Raw genomic sequence first — 13,967 nt, forward strand, 5'->3', positions numbered from 1 at the left:
AGAATAAATCCTTCTTCAGGTCTGCATATATTTTCAATGGTAACATTCATTCTATCAGAGTTTAAGTAAAGATTGAAATGTCAGGGACACAACACTCTAGAAATATCCTGATGGGAGAAGAAATTATGGTAGAGGAAAGAAACCATGTAGCACTTCATTTCTGCTGCTGCGTATGCACTTGGTGCAGTATCCTCCAGGGGACAGTCTCAAATTGTTCTTCCTTTATTCCTTACATCTACTCTGTCCTTGCTCGCTTCTTAAAACACAAAGGAAAGAAACCCACGTGCTTTCATTTGCCTCTTCTGACAAATGCACACAGAGGAAGGGACTGCAGAGAATGCATAAACAGCAACAGTAAACTCTATAACAACTCAATAGAGCTGTGAGGATAAACTGCGTCCTCTCATCTCTGGAGTTCTGTGTACTCATGCCTGTTAATTAGTAACTGGGTATGTCAGAGTAAGCACTCTGGAACTACATTTCCCATTGGGATCATAAGGATATTGGACAGAAGTGACAGGCTCCAGTGCACGCAGAACCACAAAAGTGAAGAAAAAAAAAATTCTATTTCTTTTCCTTATTCTGCTCTACAAACCATGTTCAAAGTCAGACACATACTTGAATCAGACTGCAGTGGATTCACCCAACTGTGCCAAGAACCATGGTTCAGAGAGAATGAGTGAAAACAGAGGGGAAAATAAAAATCCAAAAATATATATTTATGTTTATATTTATATATATTTATATATTTACGAGGTATGTATCCACAAAAAAGAAAACACCCAAAATTTCAAAATAGGCAGTCTGTGTTTTTGCAAATGCATCCTTTGCTTGTGATACTTTAAAGGAAACATTAATATTAACAGTAATATTAATTATAAATTTTAAAAATAAAACTGGGAAGCAGCAGCCTTGCTCTTGAGGTCAAACCCTGCAGTCCAGTTTTCTGAGACCAGAATGTTCGCTATCTTGAGTCCAAAAGGACCAAAAGGTGACGCTCCTGTCAGGCTGCTGCACCCTAAAAGAAAAAAAAAGCTCACAAACCACAAAGTCCCAAAAGGAAAAAAAAAAAAAAAAAAAAATCAAAAGAGAACCCCTCCTAACCACTGATTATCCAACAACCACATTCTCAGAGTCTCCACAATGAGGTTTGAAGAGAGCAAAACCGTTGAGGCGTGGTTGAGGTGGTGGTCTTGGGTGGTGGGTGGGAGGTGAGCCACAGGTCCAAAAAAGGTGTCTTTGTGCAACAAAACAAGAAACAAAAGAATTAGCTGTCCTCCCGATGATTGTTAGGCTGGCAGTAGGGGATCTCTCTCCTCTGTAGTCATGCTAGGTATTGCTGCATCGCCGTCTTCGCCCTGACAGAGAAACACAATCAGACCAGCCTGCTCAGCAGTTCAGTTAATTAAGTGTCTGATGAGGTTGTTCAGCAGCCCACCTGTCACTGAGGTTGGGGTCAGAGGCCTGGGAGAGTTTGTGCAGGACGTCCACAAAACCCATCTCCCTCAGCTTGTCCTGACGCTCCTGAGAACCTGTTAACACATGTTAAAGCAGAAGAGAATATTTATTCTTTTTATCTATAATAAACATCTGAAATTCACTTTGAGTTCTTTGTTAATTGTTCAGCTTAAGTTGGGGCAACTGGACTTCAGTTTAAAGGGAAGATGTGTCGCCTATCATCCAAAAGGCTTCCTCAGTTCTGAGTAACTGGTCAGGAGTCCCAGGTATTAAACCTACATAACCGATCCGCCCAGCCAACATGTGACTCGTTAGAGTCTCATGTGTCCTGGTGTGAATGACTTGCGCACCCCCGTTGAGGGAAGGTCGGTTCAGGTGGACATAGATGGCTACCTTCAGAATCAGAACTCTATTTATGAACTTTATTTATGCCCGAGGAGAAATTCTTCACCCCTCTCTCATACCATCCGTCTTCCCTGTCCAAGATGTGAACATTGTTGCTTTAAACTGTAGTTCAGCTTCCCCAACTCAAGCTTTTCTATGCAAGATGACCTGGATGACTGAGAATCTACACAGGTATGTTCAGAGTTCAAAAAAGCACCACATAGCTTTTTCAATTTCTTCAAAGTAAGAGTTCACCCCAAAATAAATAAAAATAAAAACTATCTACTCTATCTATTCCATTGAAAAGTCAGGTCAAGTTTCTTTAGCTCACAATCACATTTGTGAATTTTCACTGCAAAACAGAACTGCAGCGTTCTCCTACACAACCACAGCATTCGGCAGACACTTTGCCTCTGATGTATAAACAACTGAGCTATTAAACTTGTCACTGTTGACCACTGCTTGAACTGAAAGATGCACAATAACAAGTTGGCTTGCTTGGAGAGATATCAGCAGGAAGATACAGCAACCAAGTTAGTTACAAAAACACTGTGGTGACTATGCTGTAATGTGATGAATACACCTTCAAACAATATTTCATCAGAAATGACAAATCTTCAGCTTTCCTTACATCCCTCTCCCTCCTCTCTCTGAACCTGGACCCTGTGTGGCATGTCCCTTACCGTCCTCTTCATTCCAGATAAGGTTTGAGATGCAGAAGGTGGCAGCAAGCTGCAGTTTCACATTTGAATGCCCCTATGGGAAAGACAGAAAAATTGAAAACACATGTCTCATGGTCTCTAAAATACAATGACAAACGTGTTCTAATAAACAGAACAAGGCTGAGTATGGTACAGTACCATGTAGTACTTGATCTTCTGGAGCATGTCATCATTGGTCATAATGAGTTCCTTGGCTGTACTACCATCGGCGATGTTGGCTAGGATGCACAGGGTCTGACAGATAAGAAGTATATGTTATATCAGAGGTGTTACCTGTACATTTGGTTTTTGGGATTCAGAAAAAAAAAATCTAAATTGCCTGCAGATGTGCTTCCAGTGCTAAAGATTCCACTACACAACTGGACATGCCTAACTGAATGAAGACTGACCAGAGGCTGACAGCCTATAAACACACCAGCAGAATGTTAAAACTTCTCTGCAGTGTGGGTTTTTCAGGCAGCTGCTTGATGAATTCTGTATGATGACCATTTTTAGCTTAAAGCAGGGGGGTGCGCTCACCTGTTCTTTGACCTCTATACTGTGCTCAGCCTCCAGGATGAGGGTCACTGCCTGCATGATCTGCTTCCCATGAGAACTCATGATCTGGTCAATGTGCTGACAACATGACAATCACAAGTGGAGAGAAAGCAGGAGAGTATCAGTATGCATGCTTCCTGGAGAGTTTAGCATATACCAGGGTATGTGTATTCATATATACATACATAGAATATAAAACAGTAGAGAACATTCAAGGTTGGAACTCTTACAGCTTTGCTGTAACATGCCATTAAAATCCCCAAGGGGCATCACTGCCCAGAGTGATGAAAAGGTCAAAAAGCAACCAGCAAACGCAGTCTACATACAGATCTATCAGAGCACTGAAAAGAGTGATACTTGGGTCCTGCAGGGCTTTCTTTGTACAGACTACAATGTTTTTCATGAGACAGACTTGAACAATGCTACCGGACCTAGTAAGTCCACTTATTATAATTAACTTTGGCATTGTTTTCCTGTGAAGTCTCTTACAAAAAGTGGTAGCTGTGGGTTGTGGATTTTAGGGCTTCTTCTTTTTAATCACATAATTGGTCACCTTGCAGCATCTGCCCACAACCCCATTCCCTCCCTCATACACACAGGTGACAGTCAGTGAATGATACATTTCAAATCAAAATCGTGTGATTGATGTGTGTCTTTAGCTAGTACAGAGTTCTACCACACCACCTTAGGGACACACCTACCAGGTTACCCATATTCCTGGATCAATGATCAGTGAACACTGCTCATGTACTTTTTCCAAAGGGTTGTCCAGACACAAGGCAGCAACTGTGTAAATTCTGTTGTAGTAATGCTGTGTGAGTGTGTCTCACCGGGCGTGTTGACAGCAGATTACGCAGCAAACCGAGGGTCTTCATCAGCACATTGGTGTCGGGGTCTGACAGCAGGCGAAACAACTGTTCTGTACCCAAACACCGAACAATTTCCCCTTTCACCTTCTGATCTGCCTGGAACGCCATGTTCTTAAGACACACACACACACACACACACACACACACATACACACTTTGTACTGAAATTATCTGACAGTATGAGTCACTGTGTGAAAATATATAACTGATCTACTTCAGCATATTTTAACTAACTGCTACCTTATACGTGCAGCTTTAGACACAACACAATTTTAGCAGTGCAGAGAAAAAGACAGAGAAAAACAAATGTTTTATTACATCCAAACATTTACAATCCTGGAAAGCAAAGATTCAAGAAACCTTCCAGGATTTTATGTAAAAAGTGTAAATTCCTGTTCTTACCATCAGGGCCCAGATCCCATTAACCCTCAGGGCAGGACTGTCACTCTGGGTCAGACTGCATAGTAATTCAATCACACCTGACTCCAGGATGGGCTGCAAACAGAAGCAAATGCTCTCAGCATTCAACTAATAAAATCAATCCTCTTTGTAGTGTTGGAATTATATGTATGTGTGTATGTGTGTGTGTGTGTGTGTGTGTGTGTGTGTGTGTGTGTGTGTGTGAATGTGTGTGTACCTCTTTACTGGGTGAGAACTCCAGCAGTAGATTGCATAGTGTAGAGGAGGCCATGACCAGGACTTCATCTGGGGCGTTCTGCAGCAGCTACGTAAAAGACAACACACCATATTTAGCTGTTACACTCTTATTAATATCCACATTCACACACATCCAGAGAGCTGTACCATCCAAACACAATGTCTTCCCCTACCAAGACACACACAGAGCTGTGCTTTGCCGTATGCACTCACTGAAACTTGTTTGTTCTAAACTCCACTGACCTTCATGAGGGGCTTCCATACGGCGTGGTCATGGAAGCTGGTCCTCAGCTGCTGCACCGACCGGGAAAGACTGTGAAGACACCTGGACAAGAAAAAAGTTACAAGTGAAGTCACAGTTGCATTACATTTAGTAGTAATTTAGAAAATTTAAGCTTTGGTTTGATATATCGTCCGGATTAATATTATCGTTAAAAAAAACCCTAAATTAAATATTTTAATTAAATTAAGTCGATTAATTATCACTTTCAATAACGTTTAAATCGAAATATTGTCCAAAAAGTAGAAAGGGTTAATTCTGAATAGAGAAATTATAATAATGACTAATAATGGCAAAAAAAAGATAAAATCAACACACCCTGTTATCTAACATCTTTTTATGTAATTTAGTCATTGGGAGGGGAGACACTGCAGAACAGTTAAATATGAAATTCAATGTTGATCAAATTTTGTAGAACTTAATTTGGTTTCACAAATGTTAAGTTCCTGGTACAGGGATAAGAGGGAATTGAAAAGGGAACTATTTGCAGGTTCAGATGTGCCAGAGAGAAAGAAGCCATGTGATCATCAGGGTGGGAGGGGAGATCAGGGCAATGCCTTACCTGACAGCTGCTAATCGAACTTTAATGCTGGATTCCGACAGGCCACTGACTATCCTGTCCATCATGTTCTCTGTCTCTGTGATCTGAAGAGAAAAAAACACCCAGAACGGATTAGAATATAAACATGTACAGGCACAATTATGTATATAAACAAACAAACAAAAAAAACACACAAGGAAAAGGTCACCTTTTTGCGAATGTCTTCATCGTTGGAACCTAGTGAGGCGTAAAGTTTGAAAGCAGCTTGTCTCAGCTCATGTGCGTGCTTCAGGTCATGGTCGAGCTGCAAATCAGACAGTGGACAGAAAGTGAACTGGTGCATGATGTCAACAGGTGACAGAGGATTTATGTCTTCACAAAATTTGCGAGGATGTATTAGATGATGATACATTTTACAGGGTTTTGACTGACTCAAATAATTAGTCGTACTTATCTGAGCCAGTGTTTATGTCCTAAGTGACTGTGCAAGCTCAAGGATTAAGTGTCCTTGCAAAGTGTTATGTTGTTCCACTGTTCATTTTGTTGGTTTGCCTGTTAAACTTAGTGCTGCCTGGCTAATGTGGCTAGCTATTGTGAGTACTGGTCAGTAACTACTTTAGAGTAATGGAATTACATAATTAAAATACAATATGAATGTAAATGTAATCAATCATTTTTGGTTAGTGAGGAAAAAAATATGTAAATACAATTTCAGTGACTACTGCTACTCAAAATATTGGCGATTACAAAGGGGTTCAATCTTAATATGTTCTTTTTCAGTAAAAAGCTTAGAGAGTATTATTAGTTGCTGTAGAAGCTCATTTAAGCCATGTCTCACATGTGTGAGTGAAATCAATTTAAAGTAAACTTTACTGCATTACTGATTGTGTTAAATGGGCATATCATATTGATCGCAGGCCACTGAATTAAATCAGCAAATATCGTATTGTTGTCCAAAGAATAAACAGAATATCATATTGTGATGAAACTGGTGATTTACAACCCCAGTAATTAAAATAGGTACACTGCTAATTACAAGATAACAAGAATAGCAATTCAGATAACTGTTACATGATGAGTTTTGTACTTTACACGACAGGCTGGCTCAGTTTGGTGGCTTTGCTGTTGTATGGAAACCAGTTCTGCTCCTCACCAACATGTGTGGGTGTGCTGCTGTTTTAAGTAAATTTACTTGATAGACATGCCCTGAAGGTAATACTGTGTGAGATGATCAAACTTCAGGAATTTATTTTCCTGGCAACCCCGTGTAACTGATTAGCACCCAGCACCGAGCTCGTGTGCGCAAGAACGTCAGAAGCTCACGTGCAATGCATCCTGGTACGTTTAAGTAATCTGCCAGCATGGCTCAACAAACAGGGAAACTCAGCTTTTAAAATAGTGTCACATGAAAAGGTCCGGCTCAGGCCCACTGACCCACCCTCTTAATGTCAGTGATGGCAGACACAGAGCTTGGGTATTTGAAGTAGTCGGCCAGCATGGCCACTAGGTGGTCGGTGGTGCTTGCAATCCTTTGCAGCTCCACGTCGGGCTCCATCAGGTAAGCCAGAGTCTCTGCACCCTCCACCCTCTCTTCAAGCAAATGCTCTTTACTGCACATCCGTACGAGGCATGGCAGGGTCTGGACACAAAACAGGAAGTCACATAGTCATACATAAAATAAAGACGTAATAATATAAATATAACACAATCGTAATGCTGATGAATAGAGGTGGAGCTGCAGGGGCCTCAGAGAAGCCTGACCTTTAGAACTATGCAGCTGTCGTCGGTCCTGATGGCACCAGCTCGACACATGTATGTTAGACTGGGACAGAATGACAAGGGGGGTCACACTCCAAAAAATATACAGGAAATTTAAGCATACATTATTGAATGAATGAATTTATGTCACTCACCATTTGGCTGCTGTTAGCTGCATTTCAACGGGTTGATCCCTTTGCATCATTCTGACAAATACCTGAGAGAGCAGCTCACCATCCACCAGCACTGGCAACCAAAAGAGATAAAATGGCATTGAAAAGAGAGAAGAGAAGAGACGAGAAGAGACGAGAAGAGAAGAGAAGAGAAGAGAAGAGAAGAGAAGAGACGAGACGAGACGAGACGAGACGAGACGAGACGAGGAGAGGAGAGGAGAGGAGAGGAGAGACGAGACGAGACGAGACGAGACGAGACGAGAAGAGAAGAGACGAGAAGAGAAGAGAAGAGAAGAGAAGAGAAGAGACGAGGAGAGAAGAGAAGAGAAGAGAACAGAAGAGAACAGAAGAGAAGAGAAGAGAAGAGAAGAGAAGAGGAGCTTCCTCACCATTAACCAGTGTCATGGAGACCTGAGTGTTCTCGTAGGCCAGGACTGAGAAACACTTTAGCGCCTGCATCCGGACCTGCAGAGGCAATAGTAAAACAAAACTACCTGAGTACCGTAAATGAAACATAACATCAACCAACTGGATAAATGTGCAGGCTCACAGAGAGATTGCCTATACCTTGTAAGAGGGTGAGATAAGCAGAGGGGCAATGTTCTGGATGGCGCCGTGGTTGAAAAGAACCGTTTGGTGCTCTGGGGTCTGGAGACAAAAGATATTCAATAAACACTGAATCATGGCCTCGTTATAAGAGTATTTGACTCCATTGTCTTTGTATGTGAACAAACACCAACAAATACCTTACAACAGTGGGAGAAGATCTGTGTGATGTACTCCTGGGTTCTCTGTGAGCGGCTCAGTAGAGACATTAGATGAGGAATCACAGTGGCGTCCTAAAAAAAAAAAAAAAAACGTATTTCAAGACGTAAAAACTTAGAATTGGCCTTGTCCTTGCTATCATATACAAGCAGATGTACAATGAACTAATATCATCTGAAGCACCAACACCAGTGCTAATACAGCTTATAAATATTCTCCTCAATAACTAGTTTGTTTCTGATGTCATAACAAACACATGGCCATGCACTTCACGCATTGAAATCTGCATAAATCAGTATTTCTGATATTATCATTGAACCATGAAAAGTCGTCCCTACATGACCAAGACTGGAACATCTTTGTCTCCTTTAGCTAATGTTTTGGTGTCACAGCTTACACATTTACTGAACGGCTGAGTCTCGACCAAAAATTAACTGATGCAGCTTTAAACTTTCTGTGAACGCACAACACAGATTTCTCTGTGGTTATGTCAGATCTAAATATTTCATTATGTTGTAGCATAGTGTTATAAACAAAACAAGGTAAATGTATGTTATGTTGACAAGAGGCTACTGTATAAATAAATTATTTCTGACATGTAGTTACTGCAATTAATGGTACAGTAACAATAGAAATTAACTGGGGTTAGTGACTTAGAGAGAGGATATGAGCTCAGAAATAGCGTGATCGGTTCTACATATATTTATTTATTTATTATTTTGAGTTGAATGTTCATTAGTTATTGACAACTCTAAGATTGATGTTCAGTCATCTGGATTTACTTCTTTATTAATAGTTGAAGATTTTAATTTCTGAGATATTTTGTCTTATCGAGTAGTTTTATTTTTTTGTTGGGGCACTTCACTTCTTTCAAGCCATTTGTCCTTACTTATCTTAATAAGGTATTATAAGTCGTTACTGAAACTACGATGAGTAAGTTAATACTTGAAACCACAATTACCAGCTTAAAACTGTTTGAAGATATACTGGTCCTGGTTTTAAGATATAATTCTTAAATACATAGCCTTATTTCAGGAAAATGACACTAGCATTTGCTTAATTTCCTACATACTGACAAAGTAATTCAGATAAAGTAATTTTCCTGTTCTGTTGGCAGCTTATTTTGCTTATTTTAAGAAATATTTCCAAAATTGTATTGCCTTTTGGTCTTGTTTTTGAGAGCTGACTTTTTGCAGTGTGCTTATCAGGCAAGTTATGTTGTACTGTGGTTCATGTATATGGCAGACAGGACAGGTACAAGACAACCTACAGTATAGAGCAGCTGCACAGGGGTGACTGGACTTATGAAGACCGTTCGGAGACATCGAAGACAAGCTTCAATGAAGATCAGGTCCGGACAAAGGAGACCTGTGAACATAAACCACAGACGTTTTATAGGTCCATGGCTCTGCAACACCAAAGATGATGTTCTCCGCAGTGAGCATTTGCATGCACGAGAATGTGTGTCTAAACCAACCTTGAAGAAGGGCAGGGATGATGTGACAGTCCACCAGGGACTTGATGTTATTCTCTGTGCCCATGGCCAGGCTGCCCAGCACCACGGAACACTCTGTCCGTAGCTCCAGACTGGACGAGCTCTGCTGGAGCAGGTAAAGTAACCTGGAACCAGTGAGCGAGCACACACACTGAACCAAGTACACTGTAAACGGTAAGCTGTAAGCTGTAAGTAGTTAGTAAGTAAGCTGTAGGGTGCAGGGTAGACAATGCCATTCCTGTTGCATTTTTTATTCCAGTTCGTAATTTGCGACAGGTTTGGTACATAACATTTTGTGAAGAATGAACAACATTTTTCTGTGTGTGTGTGTGTGTGTATGCGTGTGGGTTGGGGGACATACCTTGGCACAGCTCCGAGGACAATCAGATTGGCCTTCTGCTTGTTGTTTCCTATGACAGCATTCTTCATGTCACTGAAGTCAGAAAAATACACAAAATGAGAACCACCTTTAGCAATCTATTTGAGGCAACTGTGAAAAATGTGAAACACTCCATCATAGGCCTGACTGACTACAGGCCATTACATCCTGCAACACCTTGACTATCCAGGGAACTATGCGAGGATGCAGTTTGTAGACTTCAGCTTGGCGTTTAACATTTATTGTCCTTGGTCTCCTCTCCACCAAACTGTCCCAGCTTGGTGCATGTCCCACCATCCGCCAGTGTATCACCAGCTCCTGACAGATCATACTCAACATGTGAGGCTGGGAGAAGTGACCTCAAGAATATGGACAATCAGCACTGGGTTTCCCCATGGATGTGTCCTATTCTCACTACTGTTATCACTCTACACCAATGACTGCACCACTGTGGATCCAGCTGTTAAACTCCTCAAATTCGCGGACAACACCACAGTCATCAGACGTATCCAGGGCGGTGCTGAAGCTGCATACCAGCAGGAAGCTGAACACTGGTGCACTGGTCCAGTCAGAACAGCCTGGAGCTGAACACACTATATGTAATCTAAATCATTCTGGTTGTTCTACTTGTTCAACAGGTCAGATAAAAAAGGAACTTTTGATGTAAAAATAAAAAACTTTCACATTTTTTTTTTCAAGATGCATTTCGCCCAGTGTCCTTGGACAATATAAGCTTAGCTAACAGTCCTTAGCCTGTTCAAAGATTGCGAGGGGCAGTCTTGTGCAAGGGACAAACCACGAGTTAGATCTTTTGAGAAGTTACAAAGACACTAGGCAGACAGAGGTCAGTCAGACTGACATTTCCAAACTGAGGAACAGAGAAGGTTTATGTCAAGCAGATGTACCATATATTCTTGTAGAACACAGAATGGGCACGTTGTATTCACTGCATTTTGTTTTCCACACAGTGTTTCCTCTGCTCTGGAAGAGCCCCAGTAGATATCAAATAGCAGGTGAGTGAGGTTAGTGGAAAAGTACAGCTGTAGCAGGCAGTCAACTCAGTGAGGTGCTGTGCTGGTGGAGCGATGCAAGCCGTAACCAGAGCTAGTCTCTTCAGAAGTTAAAAATAACAATGAAACAGGCAAAATTGAGGTCACTGCAGCTGAGTGAGAGTGAAAGTGAGAGAGGTGTACGAAGTCACACTGAAGAGTGAACTGGAATTTGGGATAGACCATCACATCAACGACAAAAGTATTGGGACACACCTCTTTATTATTGAATTCAGTTGTGGTATGGGGCTGTTCGTCAGGGGTTGGGCTTGGCCCCTTACTGCCAGTAAAGGGAAACCATGATGCTTCAGCCTACCAAGACATTTTGGACAACGCTATGCTTCCATCTTTGTGGCAACAGTTTGGGTAAGGCCCTTTTCTATTCCAGCATGACTGTACCCCATTGCACAAAGCAAAGTCCATAAAGACATGGTTGAATGACTTTGGTGTGGAGGAATTTGACTGGCCCACACAGAGCCCTGACCTCAACCCCATCGAACACCTTTGGGATGAACTGGAACGGAAACTGTGCGCCAACATCATTGCCTGACCTCACAAATGCTCTACTGCATGAATGAGCAAAAATTCCCACAGAAAACTCTCCAGAATCTTGTGGAAAGCCTTCACAGAAGAGTGGAAGCTGTTATAGATGCAAAGGGGAGATCAAGTCCATTTCAATGTCTATGTATTTAGAATGTGATGTCATTAAAGTCCCTGCTGGTGTAATGGTCCAAGAACTTTTGTCCATATAGTGTATCTATTTATCTAGATAGACAAATATTAAATTAACTTACATGACTCCTTGCAGCACTTTCTGTGGGTCGGGGTCGAACAGTCTGTCAACATAATGTCGACTAGTGGCAGTGACTTCCTGCATGATAAACAAGAGAAAGATGGGTGACATGATTCACAAAAATAAACAATGAATCGGTAAAGGTCTCATGCTCAGTTTCTTTCTTTCTCTCTTTCACACCCACACACAGACACATAAGAAAATAACAAATATACTGTACAGTTTTCAGCACATTTGACCTTTTATACATGACAAAATTAATTTACCATCAACCTAAAGCAGACAATCTAACAGAATGAGCATGTTGGACTTTATGGGAGCATAATCAATTTCATTTCTTCATGGAATAATCAGCCATCAAACAAAATTTTTAATAAATGATTTTTGGTGATTTACACTAAATTGGAGGGTCTTTTATGAATTTACCCAGTGCAGGACGAATAAAGGACTATCTTATCTTAATTGCTTGCAGACCTGCAGTCATGTCCACTGATACATACGAGACCATTCAAAAGCTGTTATATATAAAGGCTGGGTACATGTGACAGCAGAAAACTTTGTTTATATCATTAACAGCTTTAATCACACGTCAACGAGTTCTTCAGCGCATTCTGCACATTCTTAAACCTGTATTTACAAATGTGATATAAATGTTTTGTGTGTAAATATCCAACACACACCACAGTGCTGTGTTTTTGGAAAAGTAAAGACGACTTAATGAAAGATAAGCTACCATAATATCTGAAGGGCCCACCACAAACTTTCCTCTCTGCATGTACTTTAAGTACGGGGGGCGTTTCACTATGGCAGTCTCGAGTATGTTCGTTTCGCTACCCATTTAACGTTAACTTCAGCAAAGTCACACGTGACAGCTACTGTCACCTGCTAGAATATACTGCAGGAACACAGTAATTGCTATACCTTCGACTAGTACCACAGTTAATTTTCCTTTATTTTAGTCCTAAACTAGTCAATCGGTGAGTTATGTTACCCTTGCTAGCTTAAGCGCATGCTAGGGGTTAGCTAATGCAATTTAGAGCGCCTCACGTTAGCTAGCTTTACAACGTCAAGTTTGCTATTGTAACGTTAATTAGCATCCGACAATGGTGAGGGATATAGAGTGGTAGGAATAAAAAGATCATTTCTGCAACTTATCTTCTACTGTACACTGCGCAATATTTTATACATGCTTATTTACTATCAAAAATCAAAATGAACAGTAGTGACAGCACTCTCACTCCTAGCAGTTAGCTGCTAACTCATTCCCAGTGACACTGACAGGTTCTTCGTCCGTTTGATTTGCCTTCCGTAACACACCGACGGAAAGAACGAGCCCCTAAATCGATGTCCTTTAACATCGTTCAACACGTCCCCGCCCATCTGGGCGAAGTCTTTGTACAAACCGTTCTTACTGTGAACTACGTAGACGTACCGCTATAGTGCTACATGTTGCAAAGCCTCTAACTTAGCTTGCAGGCTAACAGAGCATATAAACCCCTCTTAGTTTGATTGATCTTAGCTTCTTCATATGACTGATCAAAGTATATTAACCAGCATCTGTTGGAGTGTGCATACTGTAAATTTTAAAATGATACTTCAAACTATGACTATGAAACTCACAGACAGCACACTGATGCGGAGAGGGGCCTCCAACAAGCACGCCATCTCTCTTCCCCCGATCGAGCGCCCCAATCGGCGCAGCACTTTGCAGACACTCCGCCCCCCAGAGCAAGTGTGAGCGGCTTTAAAAAAAGTAACTGCAGCTAAAGAACACAACCTCTCACTGACGTTATAGTTAAAGCAGGTACCTATATTCCTCTATGGGCTCGAGTGTAATCACTAGCTGCAGATACGCTACAAAAACAACACTGCTAACTTGGAGAGCGGTCTCAGACAGTGGATTTGTCAACTAAGTAAATTTTGTTTATAAATGTGACGTAGTGAAGTCACTTTGTTTTAGATTCGACACGGCACCCAGGCATATACGAACCATGTAATGGATAAAAAAATAAACGAGAAAAGCAGATTATATAGCAAAATTTTAATTTACATATAAGCATATTAAACAATGCGCAAACATAAAAAAATAACACGCCACAAAATATTT

General features: G+C 41.1%; 1 protein-coding gene across 3 annotated transcripts; it reads right to left on the minus strand.

Annotated features, from left to right (window-relative positions):
* Window positions 1–8: 8 nt before the first annotated feature.
* Window positions 9–13,789, minus strand: armc8 (armadillo repeat containing 8). 3 transcript variants are annotated; one of them, XM_046403098.1, is made up of 22 exons: window positions 13,481–13,789; window positions 11,862–11,938; window positions 10,001–10,072; window positions 9,622–9,764; window positions 9,415–9,512; window positions 8,126–8,218; window positions 7,947–8,027; window positions 7,769–7,844; window positions 7,362–7,452; window positions 7,210–7,270; window positions 6,887–7,087; window positions 5,657–5,752; window positions 5,470–5,552; window positions 4,871–4,952; window positions 4,608–4,694; window positions 4,373–4,465; window positions 3,932–4,081; window positions 3,084–3,179; window positions 2,703–2,798; window positions 2,474–2,598; window positions 1,439–1,532; window positions 9–1,358 (listed from the first exon to the last, which is right to left on the minus strand). In XM_046403098.1, exons 1-21 carry the CDS (start codon window positions 13,523–13,525, stop codon window positions 1,457–1,459), a joined length of 2,022 nt encoding a protein of 673 aa, XP_046259054.1. In that variant the 5' UTR covers window positions 13,526–13,789; the 3' UTR covers window positions 9–1,358; window positions 1,439–1,456. The 3 variants fall into 3 exon arrangements, with proteins under 3 accessions (XP_046259054.1, XP_046259053.1, XP_046259055.1); XM_046403097.1 differs by having other exon boundaries at window positions 2,526–2,598; window positions 13,481–13,788; XM_046403099.1 differs by lacking the exon at window positions 13,481–13,789 and adding an exon at window positions 13,099–13,459 and having other exon boundaries at window positions 2,526–2,598.
* Window positions 13,790–13,967: the final 178 nt, after the last annotated feature.

Source organism: Scatophagus argus, chromosome 11, assembly GCF_020382885.2.
Source record: "Scatophagus argus isolate fScaArg1 chromosome 11, fScaArg1.pri, whole genome shotgun sequence".
NCBI lineage: Eukaryota > Metazoa > Chordata > Actinopteri > Scatophagidae > Scatophagus > Scatophagus argus.

Coding starts and splice junctions, on each gene's coding strand:
- armc8 (XM_046403098.1), bottom strand. CDS start 13,525: ATGGCGTGCTTGTTGGAGGCCCCTCTCCGCATCAGTGTGCTGTCT. Junction 8,028..8,125: donor TCTTCTCCCACTGTTGTAAG/GTATTTGTTGGT, acceptor TTTTGTCTCCAG/ACCCCAGAGCACCAAACGGT. Junction 3,180..3,931: donor ATCTGCTGTCAACACGCCCG/GTGAGACACACT, acceptor TCATGTTGTCAG/CACATTGACCAGATCATGAG.